This window comes from Xyrauchen texanus, chromosome 12 (genome assembly GCF_025860055.1).
Source record: "Xyrauchen texanus isolate HMW12.3.18 chromosome 12, RBS_HiC_50CHRs, whole genome shotgun sequence".
NCBI lineage: Eukaryota > Metazoa > Chordata > Actinopteri > Cypriniformes > Catostomidae > Xyrauchen > Xyrauchen texanus.
The window spans coordinates 35,606,406-35,625,859 of NC_068287.1; the positions used below are offsets into that span (position 1 = coordinate 35,606,406).

The 19,454-nt window shown below is 37.9% G+C and overlaps 1 protein-coding gene across 1 annotated transcript in view; it reads left to right on the top strand.

Moving 5' to 3' along the window:
* LOC127652587 (tumor necrosis factor receptor superfamily member 16-like) overlaps positions 1-19,454 on the top strand; it is a 53,604-nt gene that overhangs the window by 21,945 nt on the left and 12,205 nt on the right. Inside the window, exons 3-5 of the mRNA XM_052138814.1 lie at positions 1,030-1,392; positions 13,739-13,970; positions 14,814-15,028. Coding sequence (XP_051994774.1) covers positions 1,030-1,392; positions 13,739-13,970; positions 14,814-15,028 — 810 coding nt within the window. The remainder of the gene's footprint in view (positions 1-1,029; positions 1,393-13,738; positions 13,971-14,813; positions 15,029-19,454) is intronic.

Sequence of the window (19,454 nt, forward strand, 5' to 3'; positions counted from 1 at the left end):
TTTTGACTGCACATCGCAATCAACGGCATATAGAGACAATTATCTCCACGCACACAAACCTCTATAATACAACACAATCAATTTTGTCAATGTCAAATTTAGCTGGTTGGTTCAAGCTGGTCTACCTACCAAGTGCTCAAAACCCCTCTAAAACCAGCAAACCAGACCTACTTAAAAAGGCTTAGAGACGAGCTTAAGCTAGTTTAACATGATATTTCAATAGGACATTTTTTTCTCTCAGTTCATTTCCCCTTTTTGTTCCTTTCTTTGATTAGTAATTTGTGTCCTTTTTATTTTGAAGGGTCCCCTCCTCTTATTATCATCACTGATTAATTATAATTAAAGTGGTAGAGTTGTAATAATTTAACACGTGGGGTCATTATTAAATGGACAATTCATTCAAAAATGAAGATTCTTTCATAATTTACTCAGTCTCTTGTTTCAAATCCATAGTGCTTTTTTCCTCTGTGAAACACAAAAGGAAATATTAGGCATCATTTTAGCCTGAAGTTACCATTCAATTTCATTGCATCTTTTTTCCACATAATGAAAGTGAATGGAGATTGAGGCTAACATTCTGCCTAACATCTCCTTTTATGTTCAATAGAAGAAAGAAAGTAATTTTTTGATTAAACTCTCCCTTTAACAGCAGTTCCCCTTCTGTCACTCACTCGACGTTGTGTCGATTGTAGTGACACAAGGGGTCTCTTCTGAGAGCCTCGCGTACCTCTGAACTTGAGAAAAGGCCAATGTCAAGTTGGCAGACAGAATTTGCATGCTCCGCCCCCGGACATACTGGTATAAAGGGCGAGCGACTGTAGCGACAGATTTTTTCTTCAGAGCCATTGGCATTTTCTCAAGTTCAGAGGTACTCAGAAGAGACCTCTTGTGTCGCTACAATCGACACAACGTCTCGTTCCTTCTATCGTGGAACGGAGGTTACAACAGTAACCATGACGATAGGCAAGTTACAATTATTTTGCAGTTCTGATTATTTTATTGTTCTGATTATTATTATTGTTTCAACAGGTGAGACATTCTCTGAGATCTACAGTCACACAAAGAAGTGCCAGACGTGCCATGAATGCACAGGTCTCATGCGTATGCAGACACCCTGTACTGACTCCAATGACGCTGTGTGCGTGTGCAACTACGGCTACTTCATGGACACTCTGTCGGGACAGTGCGAGCCCTGCACCGTGTGTCCACGCGGTCAGGGTGTGCTGAATCGCTGTGATTACGACCATGACACGACCTGTGAGGTGTGTACGGATGACACCTTCTCTGATCAGGAGAGCTCGCTGGACCCCTGCCTGCCCTGCAGCGTCTGCGAGGTGCAGACAGAGACTCTGATCAGGAATTGCACACCCTTTTTAGACACACTCTGTCATGGTGAGAGAATTACACAAACACACACATCTACGCAGAGATGTCAAACATACATTCTAAGGGGCTGTTCAAACAGAACATGTTAAAAAAAGCACAATGAATGGAACGGAATGCAGGCGTTTCCATGAGGGGTCTGACCATGAATATTTTAGCACAAGGACTGTAGAGATGCTCCCGTAGACACCAACAGGGACAAAATTGTATTAGAAAAAAGTAACTTAAGCCCTATTCAGATGGCAATTGTTCCTTAGGGTGACGTCTGTAAAAGTACATTTTCAGGGCTCCTCTATAATAAAACTCATGCGTTCGGATGACAATGAAATCACAGGGATGAACAAGACTTTTTTTCCGATCACATGATTGCAGTTGCGCTTGTTACATAGAAAATTAATCAATCAACAAAGTGCGTCCTCTGTATTTGCTTTTAAATATGTTTGGAATTACGCTAAAGTGAATATAAACATTTTAAAGCATGAGGGAACCACGCTGCAAAGCGCTGCAGTCATATACAGTGTACATTTTCACATACGGAGCAAGCCTAACATTTTGCGTCGAGTTGAGCCACTTGCGCGCTCTCTCCTAAGCACACGCAAGCAGATATAGAGGCCGCACATATCAAGGACAGTAAAGATGGTAAAAATTGTTTTCTTATGTTTTAACTATCAAAATGACAGACATCATTTGGAATTATCTGTCAGTGTTTAAAAAGTGGAGGTGGAAATTAAACCTTTTAAATAAGATAGACATTAACCCGGCAACTTTTCTGGGACTTCTCGACCCGTATAAACGAGTAGTCATGCAAGCCCTGTGTATAAATGTATTTAGTAAACGTTTCTACTTTAAAATGTGATGCATTACAATTTTATTACATTGCCACCATAATAATGGACCAAAAACAAAACAAAAGTTTACGTGATCTAGCTCTCGTTTTTCTTTCCCTTCTAATTAAGAGTTCCCACTCGTGGAGCGGTGACATAATTTTATTATTGTACAGCCAGAACTGTTACCACGCGCAGTGCAAACGTACAGCACTTAGTGGTCAAAAAGGATTTCCAAAATGGCTTATGGATTATAAACTCAGAGATGTGGATTCTGATAGTAATTAAATTACTACACGATCAAAAACAGTAGGTAATTTGGCAATACTGACATTTCGAATTCAGACGGCAATAAAATCACTGACTATCCCCTGTAAATGCTGGAATTACCTCACCTCCAAATGTCAAATATTTGTCATCCGAATAGGGCTTTAGACACAAAGCATTACACACAAGTATGTCATTTCTGTGCCACTAGTGGCACCAAACTTAATTGCTAAAAGAATCAATTTTCAAACATAAAACTGTCCAAACAGATAGTCACACCCCAACCTAACACCTTTGGTTGAGATGATGTTCCTGTGTCAAGCTGGACGGCACACTCAAACAGTGTTTTCATAGTGCCACAAGGCCACAATGTTATTCTTTTAGGTGAAATCAACCTGGCTAACATGTAGTTGAAAGATAAAAAAAATGTACTTTGAAAAAATTACACACATCAACTTTAAAGGAATATTTCATGATCAATACAAGTTAAGCTCAGTTGACAGCATTTATGGCATAATGTTCATTTTCACCAAAACATGATTTTGACTTTTCTTTATAAAAAGCAAAAATCATGCATACAGTGAAGCACTTACAATGGAAGTGAATGGGGCCAATTTTTGGAGGGTTTAAAGGCAAAACTGTGAAGCTTTATTAAAGCACTTAGATGAATTCTTCTGTTAAAACTCATGTATTATTTGAGCTGTAAAGTTGTTTAAATCGTTGTTTTAGGGTTATAGCAACTAAGTTGTAAATTTGGCAAGAACTTTACACAGAAAAGTTTAGTAAGTGATTTTATCACACTAAAATCATTTTAACACGCATATTGTTTATTTCTTATGTAGGGCTGAAACAAATGATTATTTTGATAATTGACTAATCTAAGGATTATTAGAACAATACAGGGATTATCCCTCCATCAGAGAATGGAGGTTACGACAGTAACCGAGATGTTTTTATTAAGTTTAATTAAGTAAAAATTCACTGCAAAAAAATAATGTTGTTATTAAGCGTTTTTGTCTTGTTTTCCATTTAAAACTGTCTAAAAATTCTTAAAACAACATACATTTATTTGAGAAGCAACATATAAGATATTTAGACTTGCTATAATAGAATGTATCTTAAATATAAGTGTATTTTGTATACAAGAGTATTTTTTCACTTTATTACTTGTAAAGTAATAATGTAAAGACAAAATATATTTATATTCTATATCTGTACACTAAAAGCAAGTATAAACATCTTATATGCTGCTTCTCAGGTGAATAAATTTTTTTTCAAAGGATTTTTAGATATTTTTATATTTTAAAAATTTAATTAAACATTCTGCAGTATAGCTGCTAAAGAAAATGTACATTGTTTTAAATGAGTTTTAGATATTATTTTTGGAAACATGTAAAAACAAACAAAAACAAATCAAAAATGTATTTTGTTGCAATGTATAATGGGGCGAAGACTCTCCTCTCTCACCATTCTGTTCACTTCAATCCATCTTTAACTCACAAAAAAGTTTTTTTGTTAAAGCTGCATATTGCCAATTTTCTTCACGATAAGGAATGCACAGTGACACATTTATTATGATTCATAAATTTGTGAGCTATCACGCTATAATCTAGCTGCATTAAGCACAAGCTTTCGAGGGATGAGCGTCCCCGCGACAGAGTGTGTATCAGCCGGATGCACTTTCAATCTCTCCCCCTTAGATCAGGACACTTTGCTCAACTCGTAGAAGAGGCGCTGACCACACAGAGAAATGCCAGTTTTTGAGAGTGAGAGTGCTTCTGTATTTACTTTATTGTATTTTTGTTTTATTCCCTCATACTTTGCAATCTACATCACCTGAAGCTGTTTAGAAAGTTTAGATTGCATCTATACTATGAGTTGTGTAATTGTTCCTCTTATAAGTCAGGCATGAGCTGCAGTGCTGCTCGCATGCGTCATCATGCGAGTTTCGTATGATCTCACGTTACGTTAAATTAGATCAAATGACTATTCGACAATAAAAATGTGTTATTGTCGACGTTGTCGATAATGTCGACTAAACGTTTCAGCCCTAGTCTTATGGTTACACTTTTGAAACAGTGAGTATTTTAGTGTTTATGAATTGGCCCCATTCACTTCCATTGTAACTGCCTCACTATAACCCAGATTTATTTTATTTTTTTAAAGAAAAGGAGGTACAAGTCAAAATAATTATGCCAAAAATCCTAACGATGGAGCTTAAAATGTATTGAACCCGGAATATTCAACCATTTTTTCAGACTCTTCTAAAGCAAAAGGTCACTTTCTCTAACTCTTTCTACCCAGCTAATTCCTCAGTCTCACTCATAATGTTTGCTTTCCTCTGTGTGTTTAAGGATCACGCTGGGTCATTTCCGCATGTTTTGATTAGTTGAAAGGTTAAAGTGTTGATATTCTATGTAAGGCCCTGTAGTTATAGAGGTCACAATGGTCAAAAAGGTTGAACCTAGTGACACACGCAAGCACACAAGCTTAACTCATACACATAAAGCAAGATTTAACTTTAACATTTTTTCCTTTCATTCACCCCCAAGTCAAAAAAGATGCCCATACATTTAAAAGACATTTGTCTCTGTAAGAGCTTAGTTAAAGGTGCTGTAGGCAATGTTTGCTGTTTCACTAACTTCTCTGTTTCAACAGATTTTTCCACTTAAATTGAACGCCCCCTCTCCTCAAACCTTATGTCAGCAAACCCAAATACTCAAAATGACTGACAGGTTGAGCGAAAGTCCTCTGACTTTTGGCAAAATAACTGTTCCCTACGGTCAGATCCTTTTTATTTATTTATTTTTGCTGTTTACAGAGCCTAGAGCTGTCACAGAGACATGCGTGGTATCTCAAGACACCTATTTCAATGATATCTGTCAGGTAGTAGGACAGTGTTTTAGTGTGATATTCCATTAAAATCACTTACAGAAACTTAAAGTCATAATTTACTCAACCTTGTGTCTTTCTAAAGATTTATGACTTTCTTTCATATGCAGAACACAAACAACGTTTTAATTAATATGTTGGTCTTTTCAACACAATGGCAGTGGATAGTGCCTCACTTTAAATGTAGGACCCAAAAGTATCATAAAAGTAGTCCATGCGACTTGTGTGTTATAATCCACGTCTTCTGATGATGTTCGATATGTTTTGGTTTGAAACAACATAAAATTGATGTCATATTTCAAAGACAATCTTGACGTAGTTTGAAACAAACTACTTTTTCAAACAGGTAGTGGTGAATTGGACAAAACCCAACATAAAATGTCTGTGATATTTCAAAGACAGTCTTGACGTCCGTTGCATGTTCATAAGTGCATGAGAGAAGCTCTTTCACAGTGGTTTGCGTGTTCACTTGAGATCTTGCATCGCAATGCATTTGAGAAACCCAACAACCGCTCAAAGACCAAAAGGTGTTGGTGCTTGTTGGGGACAGTGTGAACTAGCCTTAACAGTCAAACTCTATCAGTGGTTATATCACATATCGCATTGTGGTGTGGACAGGGAAAATGGAGCTATGTAAAAAAAAAAAAAAACAGTGACATTTTTGTTGTCATGTGATGCAGTCATGCGATCAGTTCTAACCAAAACTATCAAGATGACGGCCCGTGTTGTAATGACGTTGTTGTGCCTGCCATTCACTTTGACAGCATTTGTAAAGGTGAATATTACTTTCAGGGTTGGGGGGTTACTTTTGAAATGTATTCCACTACAGATTACAGAATACATGCTGTAAAATGTCATTTGTAACATATAGATTACTCAAGGTCAGTAACGTATTCTAAATACTTTGGATTACTTCTTCAGCACTGGTAGATTGTTTCACTTGTTCTGACAATAAAAATCTTCCAGTACAGTAAGACAAAATACACCTGTTAAAAATGCATTCTCTGAAAAACCTAAATGTCTTATGCAGTGTTGTTTCTAAAACAAGGTTAATCAAATTGATCATGTTGAAAGGATTTATAGTTATTTTTTTTTTTTTACAGGAAAACAAAAATTCTTTTATCAAGAATATACATTTTTTTTTGCCCTAATATCAAAGGTCTTACTAGAAAAAAAATTATTATGATCAAATGTGAATTTTCTTGATAAAAAAAATATGATCGTGCTTGGTAACTTGTGCACGTAAAATAGCTAGAAATAGCATTTTAGTTTAGCTTAAAGCTGACAATTTAAATAAAATGATTATTTCTATTTCTTCTGCTCCAAACTTACTTCAAACGTACTTCTATGTCTGCTCGTATGAATGTAACATCATAAGAAAGTGTTTCACCACTGTTCAAATGCACTTTGGATCGCATCAATTATATGTATAAATGTTTTCCATCTGAAAAGACTAAATATTAAATTAAACAAATAATTAATCTCTTTAGTAATCAAAATACTTTTTGAATGTAACTGTATTCTAATTACCAAAGATTTAAATTGTAACTGTAGTGGAATATTGGAATATATATGGAATATATAGTGCACTATTTCGAGTTGTCACTATTTTGTAGGACTGTCTAAATTCTGAATGAGCCTCTCGTTCCCTACTTTTGTTCACTCACTCTTACACACAATGCACTCTAATTTCAAGTGTACATTTTAAGTACACACAATGACGGTTAATTTCCCACAATCCACCACGGGGAAAACGCATGAGCTTGGAGTTTACTGCTTCCTTCACTCCTGCAATGTTTTAATTCATGCTGAATGTAGTAAATTACTTTTTGACAAATCATTACTTGATTAAAATAACATAACATATACAGAGACAATATACAGATACATTTTAAAATGTACTCTTTATTTGACCAAATGTGTTTACTCTTTATATTAACACACAGTATATATAAAAAATGACAAACAGAATGAAGATTTATTGTATTAATATATTATTTAATAAGAATAACATATAAGGCCCAAGTATTTTTAAATTTCATATGTCACGTTTCTGCACCATCCCCAGAGCTCCGACACTCACGTCTGAATTCACTCGTTTTGTTCACTTACTGCTGCGATATCGTGCACTAACTGCCATTCACTCTATAGGAAACAGTGAATGAGTTAATGATAGCGGAGACAGCCACATTTGACTGTGCACGTGTAGAAATGCTGTCTGCTCGTGGTCCAGTTGTCAATCACGTGAATGGCAGTGATTAACTTGGATGTTTATATGGATTTATACAGTTAATCCACCTGATGTAGCTGCGATAATTTCCAGTACCCCCACGAGGGTGCGGAGTAAAGGCATAAATACTGCTTATGGCATGTGGGACAAAGCACACTGCTATATTGCTGCACTGATTTAAAAATGTATACTGATGTCATAAGAGCCCAGTTACAGAATCACCCTGAAAATGACCATCTCATTACACAGAAAAGGCCTCATTAGAATTAGAGCCAAAATTTACCTCAGCGTGCTGCCTGAAGTTGGAGCTGTGACTTTAATCTTGAAATATCAGCTTGTCTTGGTGTTAAATGAAGGCATTTCATGACGAAACTATTCTTTTTTCACTGTGTGGAGCGAAGAAAGTGTTTCACTTTGAAGAATTTGATGCTGCTCCACTGATGACTGGTGTCTTCTAGTTTTTTTTTTTGGTTGACAGGCTAGTTGAGACAATTAATTCATTAACAAACCTTAAAACAAATTTTGTTAGTAGCTTGTAGTGTAGAAGCTTTCAAAATGGTAAATTGACAGTAGTTTAACTACTTAAATTGTTAGTAGCTTGGAAAGCAGTGATGCAGTAGCTCCCCTGTCCTGTAGATAATGTTTTGGCTATTCTGTGCCAATATACCGTTCTATAACATTCTTGTATGCTTAACAGTTAGCACAGAGAAGCCTTGTTCTGCAGCATCACAAACACACAGACACCCAGCCAGAGACCACCCTCTGTGAGAGCCACATGATCAACCTTAAAATGACCTTATAGGTGACCTTTATCTTGCTCTCTTTCTGTGTATCTCTGACCCATTCTCTGTGGGTCAGTCATCTATGTGCCCTTTGATGAGGGGGCATATTAAAGACAAGCTCTTTCATGAAAATGACCACAGTTGGAGTCACCGGCACACATGACATAATGACCAGTCTCTTTCTATGCAAGTGATCCATGCTGCATGATGGTTCACTTCCTGCTGCCACACACAGATTTAAGTGGCATGTGTCTGTGTGTGACAGAGAGAGAGAGTTGTGCTGAGCTCTTTCCTTTGATGGATCGATAAGATTGCTGGAGTTTCTTACACTCGGGTTTCAATCTGTGACCTCTATCGCAGCTATCGCATCACATACACACTCACTGATACACACATATAGATGATTTCTAGTTTTGTCAATTAATCGTTCACAGTGTGGATGGCTTTGCTGATTATTATGGGAATGTTGTAGTTTTGACAAGTCACTAGTTCGCAGCGTAGACAGTTTTGTTGATGATAATGGGAACCTTCTAGTTTTGTGAAACTGCTTGTTGCTCATTGAATATACCGGGAACATTCTAGTTTTGTCAAGCCACTTGTTCACAGTGTAGACACCCTCGTTGGTTATACAGAGAACATTCTAGTTTATCGAGTCTTTTGTTCACAGTTTGGATGGCTTCGTTAATTACAAAGAAAACGTTGTTTGTCAAGTTGCTCGTTCATAGTGTGGAGGCCTTTGATCATTAAAAGTGCAATGTTTTAGTTTTGTCAAGTAGATGTACACAGTGTGGACAGCTTTGTTGATTATACCGAGAATGTACTAGTTTTGTCAAGTCACTTGTTCACAGTGTAGAAGACATCCTTAATTATTAAGGGAATGTTCTAGTTTTGTAGAGTTGCTCATACACAGTGGAGATGGCATAGTTGATCATAAAAATTAACTTTTTAGTTTTGTATAGATTTCAATCAATCAAAATTTATTTATAGAGCACTTTAAAAAAACACAAAGTGTACCAAAGTGCTGTACAATTACAGTAAAACAATACAATGATATAAAAAGACTTACAAATTTTATTGAATTAAATTAAAATAAAGAAAAATAACAAGAACCTTTATAATGTTCCAAATGCTTCACTAATCAAATACGTCTTTAAATGGGTTTTAAACATATTGACAGATGTTGAGGCTCTGACAGACAAAGTTAGACCATTCCACAACTTTGGTGAAGCAACAGAGAATGCACAGTCTCCTTTACTCTTGAACCGTGATCGGAAACATCAAGAAGCAGCTGGTTATTTGATCTAAGAAATCTATGAGAGTTACGAATGACAATAAGTTCAGAGATACAATCAGGAGCCAGATTGTGTAAGGCTTTAAAAACATACAACAACACCTTATATTGCACTCTAAATTGGACAGGTAGCCAGTGCAGCGATGCCAGAATTGGGGATATATGATCCCTCTTTCTTGTGTTTGTCAGCAGTGTTGCTGCAGCGTTCTGTACCCTTTGAAGTCTTGATAATGATTGTTGATTAATATCCAGATATAGTGCATTACAATAATTGAGAGGTGATGAAATAAAAGCATGAACTACTTTTTCCTTTATCTTAAATGATAAGACAGATTTAAGTTTTTCAATATTTTTCAATTGAAGGAAGCTCTTCTTTAAAACAGAATTTATCTGCTTTTCAAATTTGAACTCAGAGTCAAAAATAAAACCCAGATTTTTGACATAGGTAGACAGATTATATGACAGTGGGCCAGATTGAAATGTATCAAAAACCTCATTTTCTATTAAGCAAGTGGAAAGCTGTGTATAAATAATATTTTCTAATAATTTGTATATAAATGGCAACTTAGAGATAGGCCTAAAATATTTTGGCTCTGAAGTATCTAGATTCACAGTGTGGACAGCTTTGTTGATTTTAACAGGAACATTCTAGTTTTGTCAAGTCACTTGTTCACTGTGAGGAAGCCATCCTTAATTATTAAGGGAATGTTCTAATTTTGTCAAGTCGTTCATTCACAGTGTGTACAGCCCATCTGGCCCCACCTGCCGGCAGGCATTTCCCCACCTCTCTAGGGCTGGGGAGGGGGATGAGGGGAGGAAAAACAACAAAAAAAAAACAAAAAAAAGAGGAGAGGGAACAAGCAAAGCAGAGTGACAGCGAGAGGGAAAGCGAGGAGCGAGATGAAAAACCTGGTTTGCCGGTGCCCAGCTACGCTGTCGCCTGGCTCTCAGCCACTCCCCAACCTCTGGAAGATGATAGCCGCTCCTCTCCGAGTCGACCGGTGCAAGTCCTCTGACCCCTGGCAGATGGAACTCCTCTCTGCGTTTTGGTGGCCAATAGGGAACTCCTCTGCCCCTGGCAGCGGTTCCACCATTCCAGGTGGCCGGCAGCGAGCCCCTCCTCCCCTCGTGGACAGTGGCCATTCCTCCGCATCCAGGCTGTTGGCAGCAACTCCTCTGTCCCCCGGCGGATATCTGCGGCTGGTTCTTTTGGGTCTTTTGTGCTGGTTCTTCCCGGGCTTCAGCATCAATGTAACAAGGTTAAGGTTGGGAAAGGAGGAGACGGGAACTGGCTGAACTGTCAAAATAATATTTAATTTAAACAAAAAGACACTTAACGCAAACACATGACAGCTGCATGTGGCTCTCTCTCTCCAGAACTGCCTCATTCGCTGCACTTATCCCCCTTCTCGGCTGATTAGCTTCATTGGGGGCCAGGCGTGCATAGTCACGGACCACCCCCGCCCTCCACCTCGTCACAGTAACATTGCTTTCAGTGTAGACAGCTTTGTTGATTATAATGGGAACGTTCTAATCTTGTTGTGTTGCGTCGTTCGCTTGCAATGTAAACATGATGTCCCAGATATGCATACACAGACATGGCAGCTGCATGTGGCTCTCTCTCTCCCGAACTGCAGCATTCACTGCACTTATCCCTCTCCTCGGCTGATTAGCCTGATTAGGGGCCGGGCGTGCATAGTTACGGACCGGCCCCGCCATCCTCCTCATCACAGTCACATTGCTTGCAGTGTAGATAGTTTTGTTGATTAAAATGGGAACGTTCTAATCTTGTCGTGTTGCGTCGTTCGCTTGCAGTGTAAACATGATGTCACAGATATGCAGACACGGCCTCAAATAAAAGCACTTCGATGTATTTTTACATATTGTTTTGAAAACACATCCTTGTTTAACACAGACGAATACATGAGTTTACAGTATGTGTGTGTATTTGTTAATGCCTCCTGCTAGAGTACTTACTGCAGCTAATCAGAGCACTTAACAGCAGAGCTTCTGTTCATTTAGCCATCCATCCATCCGTTCACACACACACAAACACACACACACACACACACACACACACACACACACACACACACACACACACACACACACACACACACACACACACACACACACACAGCTGTGTTTCCATGTTTTATGGGGACTTTCCATAGACATAATGGTTTTTATACTGTACAAACTTTATATTCTATCCCCTAAACCTAACCCTACCCCTAAACCTAACCCTCACAGAAAACTTTCTGCATTTTTACATTTTCAAAAAACATAATTTAGTATGATAGTATAAGCTGTTTTCCTCATGGGGACCGACAAAATGTCCCCACAAGGTCAAAAATTTCGGGTTTTACTATCCTTATGGGGACATTTGGTCCCCACAAAGTGATAAATACACGCTCACACACACACACACACACACACACACCAATCAGGCTCTTATCGCTCCCCCTCCTATCTGTCTATCACACACTCCAACACACACACACTCACATGAGGGAAGAATAAGGGTTGCTATGTGTGTGACACATGCAGTCTTTCGAGAGAGTGTTTTCTTTTAGATCAAGAGAACTATTATATTAAACTTTAAATGGGTTGCCAGATAAGCATTAAAATCCTTTCCAAAAAACTTAATTGTGAGAGGATGAGAATTAAGACTCTTCATTAAAGAAGGCGCCCAGCTGAGGGTTAACAAGCACTTTACACTTGGCGCCGCATCCTGAAATGCTCATTTAAGAAAGAAAATGGTTGAAATAAAAGAGAAGAATTTAAAAGCGCTAAACTCTGGCTTGGCTACGTTTTGCCATTTCAGCACAATAAAAGCATGAACTCATTTACACTTAGGTTTTAAGTTCAGTCAGTTCAACCACATCCATATATCTCAAAATATCTGAATTTCACAAACCCTTTCTCTCAACCAGAGAGACAGAGGAAAAAAAGAGTTTGCTTATTAGAAATCTTTTAACTTTTGTTGCATACTCAATCAGAATACATTAAATAAATTAGAAATTGAGAGTGAATATTTCCTTCAAGAAAGAGGGAAGAGTGAAGCAGGGCTGGGGGCTGGGGGAGGTCTTGAAAAGACTGACATCCACTGAGAGAGAGAGATAGCAAGTGAAAGAGACTGATAAAGAAAGTCTTCAGATACCCACATGTTTGAAAGGTGGTCTGAAGATAAGAAGCCATTTTCTGTGTGTGTGTGTGTGTGTAAGCTATATTTTAGGGACAAATTTGTTCACAAAAGTGAGCTAAATCCATCAAAACCACTTGTAAGTGACATTTGGAGATGCAATACGTTCTTTTTCATGGTAAACGCAAGACCTCCTGTCCTGTAGATTTTACCCTGTCATCACCAATTTTACAGCCATTAAAGAAATAAATCATAATGACAACAACATTCTGGAATCTCTTCTTGAGAAAGAGGCCATGTCCACACAAATGCATTTTCAACTTTCAAACGAAAACGCTCTCTAGTACTTCACAATTTGGAAAAATTCTGGCACTTAGGCAATATATCATATAACACCATTCAGACAGATATTAGTCAGTTTCACAGCTTCCATTGGTTGACTTATTAGGTTCAGTTCCATCCATCCATCCATCCATCATCGTCAACCGCTTATCCTGTGTACAGGGTCGCGGGGGGCTGGAGCCTATCCCAGCTAACATTGGGCGGAAGGTGGGGGACACCCTGGACAGGTCGCCAGTCCATCGCAGGGCCATAGGTTCAGTTCATTATTCCATTATCATTTAATTATATATAGTACATATAATAAAGTGCGGATTCTATTTAGACACAACTGCAATAGTTTTTTATGACTTTGGAGTCTTCAAAAGACTTTGATCTAATTCACATGCACAGACTGACAGCCAGTCTGGAACACAGACAAGCAGAGAGATACAAACTGTGAAGCATTCCAGAGCTGTTATACTAAATATCAGTCGTCTTAGAACACTGCATGTCTAGTCAGATAAGAGGGCCGGAACTAACTGCTGTATAAATCGATGTACTTGAACCTTATGTACATGCCATCTTTCTCTTTCTCTACTCTAGATCCATTTGCTCCCACCTATTCCTCCACCACTGCCTCTCTAAGCGATTCTAATCCCCCTTTCAGCGATCTGGAAGGTTTGTGGAGCCCCAGCCCTGGAGGGGATGCTACCACACCTAAACCTAGCTCCCCTCACTTCATCAGCAGAGGGCTCAACGAGAACCTGATTCCCATCTACTGCTCCATCCTGGCAGCGGTCGTGGTTGGCCTTCTAGCGTATATCATCTTCAAGAGGTGAATGATAAAAAGCAAAAGATGGAAAAACATAAGGGGAAAAACTCGACAAACACAAGAGTCTGTACTTCAATTATTTTATTTCATTTTGAACGATGGTAAAATATAAAACTATTGACTGAAAGTCATTATTTATATGTATGTAAAACAATATATTTGAAAAGTTAATTGCAATTTCAGATTAAGTTATTTACTACAGACTAAAGTACTAATATACTTCTGGAGAAGTTCTTCTTCATTCTTCATTCAGGGGTGAATGGATACTTGAGCGTATTTGAGTAGATTTTAATACTTTGTAGACTAATTAAACAAAATGAAAAGAAAAAATGAAAAAACACATGGCATGCTCTTGGAAAATGTTTCAGTGTGAACGATATACAGATATACGTTGGTAAATTTGTACCAGCACGCTAACTGCTTATATGTTGACTGATCTTGATGGACTGAACAACGTAAACAGAATAAGCTGTCAGCCTTAAGGTAGGTGGAGCTTCAGGTCACACCTAACGATGACTTGGACCAATGGCAGGTAGAAGGTGTTTAACAGCTGGCAAGAAGTTTTCCTAAAAGTTTGCCACAGTGAGCTGTTACGACCTACTGAAACAAACTAAAAAACACCTTCTTTTTGGCCAGATTTTTTTCTAAATGACATCACATCTGTTCGTTCTTCAATTTAGTATTAAGTACATTGGGGCCTTAACCCTAACTCTACCCCTAAAAAAATTCCTGTCCACTATGCAAACCAAGCGAATGTGTTTGTTGTTAAAATTCAAAGCTACCAATACTTTTCTCTCAATCATTCATTTAATTTGTACTGCATGTGTTACTGTGTGCCACTCACAGGTTGAACAGCTACAAGCAGAATAAACAGGCAGCTAATAATCGTGCAGCAACAGCTAATCAGACACCATCTCCAGAGGGAGAGAAGCTGCACAGTGACAGTGGCATCTCAGTGGACAGCCAGAGTCTGCAGGAGCAGCAAGCACAGTCGCAGACGCAGATACAGGCGCAGGCCCACACGCAGCTGCATGCGGTAGAGCAGATTGGTAAACTCACAGGTAAATGACATAATACCTAATTTGAGAGGGTAAAATGTGTAATTCCTGCACCACTACTGGCACCAAATACAAATGTTTAGAAATAGTACGTTTCAAACACGTAGCCTGCCCCAAACTTACACCACTGAATAAGCCAATGTTGTTATGTCCAGCCCAGTTACGCAACATTAAACCCTTCATCTTTAAGGTTAAGTGTAAATTTGGACCTTCATAATCAAATATATGTAATACATTGTTGGGGAGTAACTAAATAAAAGAAGCAACACTACTAACTAAACTACAATTTTCTGTAACATGACAGTAGCTCAGCTGTTTTCACAATACTGTAGCTTTTCCAACTGGCAGAGCATGGCGCTAGCAATGCCATGGTCATGGGTTCGATTTCCAGGGAACACACAAACTGATAAAACTGTATACCTTGAAGGTACAGTTGCTTTGGATAATGCATCTCCAAAATGCACAAGTGTAAATGGTTGGGCATGTTGAATAAATGTTTCAATGATCAATAACAAATACTGTAGTATTAAAACCTAATCTTACAGCATGTATATGAATTTGTGTGAAATTTCATTCCACTTTAATTCTATCTCTTTAATTTCAAATTAGAATCCTACATATTGTTTGCCACCTCAGTTTGAATTCAATTAAAATAAATTGGACATGAATTGGAACCTTAAAGGCATTCTAAATTCAATTCTGAATGGCACTCAACCCTAGACGAAACATCACAAGGACTTTGGTTAGTCACTAACTCTGCAGTTCCCCATTACTTCTCACTTCTCATATGTAGATCTTTTTTATCCAGCTTTCTCCGTTTCTTTCTTTCCCATCCCCCCATTCACTCTCATATCTTCCTTTTACGCCTCACTCTCTTTTACACTTGCCATTTCCATGTAAGGCAGGGAGTATACATGGCTGACCTGCTTTATCATTCATATCTTAAAAGGAACACACAAGTCGAGAACACGCATGCACACACCTACACACACACTCACATAAACCTTGAAAATAAACTAAGATGGGATATCATACATTCCAGAGAAATCACAAAGTTGCAATGTGCTGTTCAATAATATTTTTAAAGGCCATGAAACAGAGTTTATAGGGGTACTACAGGACTATATGATGCCAAAGGAAAGTGGCCATGTTGATTCAACCTGCTGCACTGTTTAAAATCTCAGTTTGAAGAGCACTAAACATGAAATTGTGCCTATGTTGAGTATTTCAACCTATAGGCCCTCTCGAAACTCATGCCATTGGTTGAGCCAATGTTGCTATGTCGAGCAAAATATTGTAAAATATTAATTAGTCTTTACTGTATTACATCTTGTACAGCTGAAAACAACTTGCTTCACAACTCGCTTTTGGTGTTTTTGGTGGTTTTTTTATTTCGTCAATCGAAAAGACACATCATGACAATAATTAAACAATTTTATTAAAGCATACTATAGGATGGAAAATTGCGTCTTTTTAAGTGGGTGGTTCTTAGCCAGAAAAAGCTGCAAAGAGGGCTGGACTTTATACCTATAGTCAAAATTCAGACTCTACAAAACCAGTAATGGACTGCAAATATCACAGATCAGTGAAAAAATTATAAAATAAAAATAGAATGGTTTCAGATATTACAATGTCAAATATTTCACCCTTGATATAAGTACTGTGTTTCAGTGTGTGTGTGTGTGTGTGTGTGAGAGAGAGAGAGAGAGAGAGAGAGAGAGAGAGAATGAGGATTGTCCTGAGTGAATCAATCTGGATAAAAGCACCTTCTTAATGAATAAATAAATAAATAGCATCATTTTCATTTGCATTTATTGTAAATGGTTCTTTGGGTCAAGGTCATTATGTTAACCTCATAGTCATACAAAGTATATTACTGCATTTGGGATATGTTTCCCATACACAGATTAAGCTGCAAGCGATGGTTTTGTAATACCATGCATAAAATGTCCCTGCTACCTGACAGATACCAATTTGTTATTTACTGTAAATTTGCATAAATTGATGGCAGTACAGTAAATACTACTATTATTTCCATGAATACTTTACATTTTAAATAATGTATTATTATTTTGTTGCATTACACCAATAAGAATGCTACTTTTTGGTAATATGAAATGGGGTAAGGGGTTTTGCCTAATTGTCTTGACAATAATGTTACAATGCAAAAAAAAAAAATAAATAAAAATAAAAATGTATATATATATATATATATATATTTATGGTCTTAAAATCTTAAGGCTTCATTTTCTTTATTTCTCATTTTCTTTTGTTTTGGGGTGAAATACGACCCAGATATTTTCTTGACAGTTTTTGTCAGATTAATCCACATGCCCTTTCTGTCTCCCTCTTTCTATCCATTTCTATGCTACACGTTATGTACATATCTTCTCATCAACATTCACTGTCTGCCTCAATTCCCACAGGATAACAGCAGCAGATGCTTTCAGTCTAAACACACACACACACACACACACACACACACACACACACACACACACACACACACACACACACACACACACACGCACGCACGCACGCACGCACGCACGCACACACACACACACACACACACACACACACACACACACACACACACACACACACACACACACACAATGTCAGTCTGAACAGGTACGATTGTTCCATCGGGTCTTTCTGGCAAAGACTGGCCCTCCTCTATTTCTCAAACATGGCTATTGTAAACGCCCAGGCGCCAGAGACAAGAGCCTCTCTGTCATTGGCTTCAAAACTGTTGTCTCAGAATTAGTCCTACCAATACCAATCAATGATTTGCAATTGGTCTTTTATTACAGTCAGTTTACCAATAAATAAAACACACATTTATTTTTAATGAATCATTTTAAATTCAACATGAAATGGCGTTCACAACCCATTTTAATTCCGTAACCTGACGTATTTCTGACTTAAACTGGACACTAAGAATGTAGAGTGGGAATTGAAGTTGTCCATCAGGAATTGACTGAATTGTGAAAAGTAAGTGTAACATACCAGAATGAAGCCAGGTAGTTTGAGGAGAGGGGTTGAAATGTGTGAATGATTTATAATGTCAGCACTAAAACAAAAAGTTATTTCAGAGGCAGATTAAGTTGTTACATTTTGGCTAAAGATTATGAGGACGAGCATTTTATATAACCGATGAATCATGCCAAAATCTTTCTAGCGAGTCAGTCCTCTCAATGGCCATCTTTGGAACGCTATTTTTCTTTAGCGTCTCCTATCTACTTGAAAGGGGAAAGACTGAAACCTCCAAAACGGTTAGTCAAGATTACATCAAAAAACATATTTCAAATCAACAGTAAAAGCCTGAAGTCATAAATTGTGCTTCTTTACCTCAGATTATGCACATTTTCCCAGCTTGTATAGCTAATGTGTATGCGTGTTCTCGAGTTGATTGACAGGCAAAGTCTGTTTCTAAAAAGGTGATTGGCTTTTCTACATGTAAAACAGGACTTTCTTTATACATGCGATGACTGTTGGGCATTCCAGTTTCTCACATTCATTTTAAAAAGAAGTGACCTGTCTTTGCTAAACAGTCTCTGATCATGCACAGTAAGACCAGGAACATGTATTAAATAGGGTCCTTTCATGGTGACTTTTAAAAAGTCTTGATTCACCATTGCAATATTTGGATAAAAGCATCAATGGGATGGCAAATTAATTATTGAGATTTTTGGTTGTTTTATCACATGTTTGCCTTTCATAGGCAAAGGTAAAAAAAAAAACCTGCATCTTTAGCTAGAAAAACCCGCACTGACCAGACAGAGTCTGACAGTATGACTGGCTCATTAGCAGGTGTTGTATGATGAATCACAGGCCAAACACAGACCTACTAGTGTGTCAGTGGCTGCTTTTATGATGTACCAACAAGCTGCTTATAAGCCTTAACTACAAATGGTTGCCACTGCTACTGCAGTAGCCATTAAAACTTTCAGACAACCCACATGGTTTGATCAAAAATATGTGTGTGTGTCTGTGTGCGTGTGTGTGTATGTGTGTGTGTGTGTGTGTGTGTGTGTGTGTGTTTAGAAGGGATAGCTGGATGGATAATGGGGTAAACTTGTTAAAGCACCCAAGAGACCAGTGAATATGTTCAACATTAAAGCTGTAAAATTAGCAGTTCTTGTCTATATATATACAGTATATACACAGCATATCTGCTTCTTACTTCTATTTAGAGTCATTGGTCTCAGTTGTCTGTTGCTGCCAATTAGGAGTGACAGATTACTTGATTAGTTGGTCTAAATCTGCTTTGCCAGTAGTTTAAGAAGAGATCCCATCGAACATCCCATTGCAGAATGTCAGCTTAATTTCTTTCTCTTTCTTATGCTCTCTCTCTCCCGTATTTCCTCCCTCTCTGTTGCTCTGTAGCATCTCTCTATCTCAAGCTTTCACTAGACTCTAGGGA